General features: G+C 57.0%; 1 protein-coding gene across 1 annotated transcript in view; it reads right to left on the bottom strand.

The window, feature by feature from the left end:
- Positions 1-242, bottom strand: part of LOC119588964 (cGMP-specific 3',5'-cyclic phosphodiesterase-like) — a 71,727-nt gene that overhangs the window by 59,178 nt on the left and 12,307 nt on the right. The window contains 1 exon segment of the mRNA XM_037937571.1: positions 3-161. Coding sequence (XP_037793499.1) covers positions 3-161 — 159 coding nt within the window.

Below are 242 nucleotides of genomic sequence, written 5' to 3'. Positions count from 1 at the left end.
ACCTCAACATCCTGCGGCGTGAACTCATTAGTGCCATTTTTCTTGTTGATGATTTCTGCAACACCAATGACCTCTCCCTCGTAGTTGCAAACTGGCATGCAAAGGACGCTCATGGTGCGGTATCCGGTCTTCCTGTCGATGCTGGCGTCGAATCTCGGGTCCTGGGGGGGGGCGGGGGGAGAGAGAGAAAGGTTGAGTGGTTTAGTAGGGAGGGGTTGGTGGGGGGCGGAGAGGGGATGGGG

This window comes from Penaeus monodon, chromosome 24 (assembly GCF_015228065.2).
Source record: "Penaeus monodon isolate SGIC_2016 chromosome 24, NSTDA_Pmon_1, whole genome shotgun sequence".
Classification (NCBI taxonomy): Eukaryota; Metazoa; Arthropoda; class Malacostraca; order Decapoda; family Penaeidae; genus Penaeus; species Penaeus monodon.
This window is presented reverse-complemented; position numbering and strand designations above follow the sequence as displayed.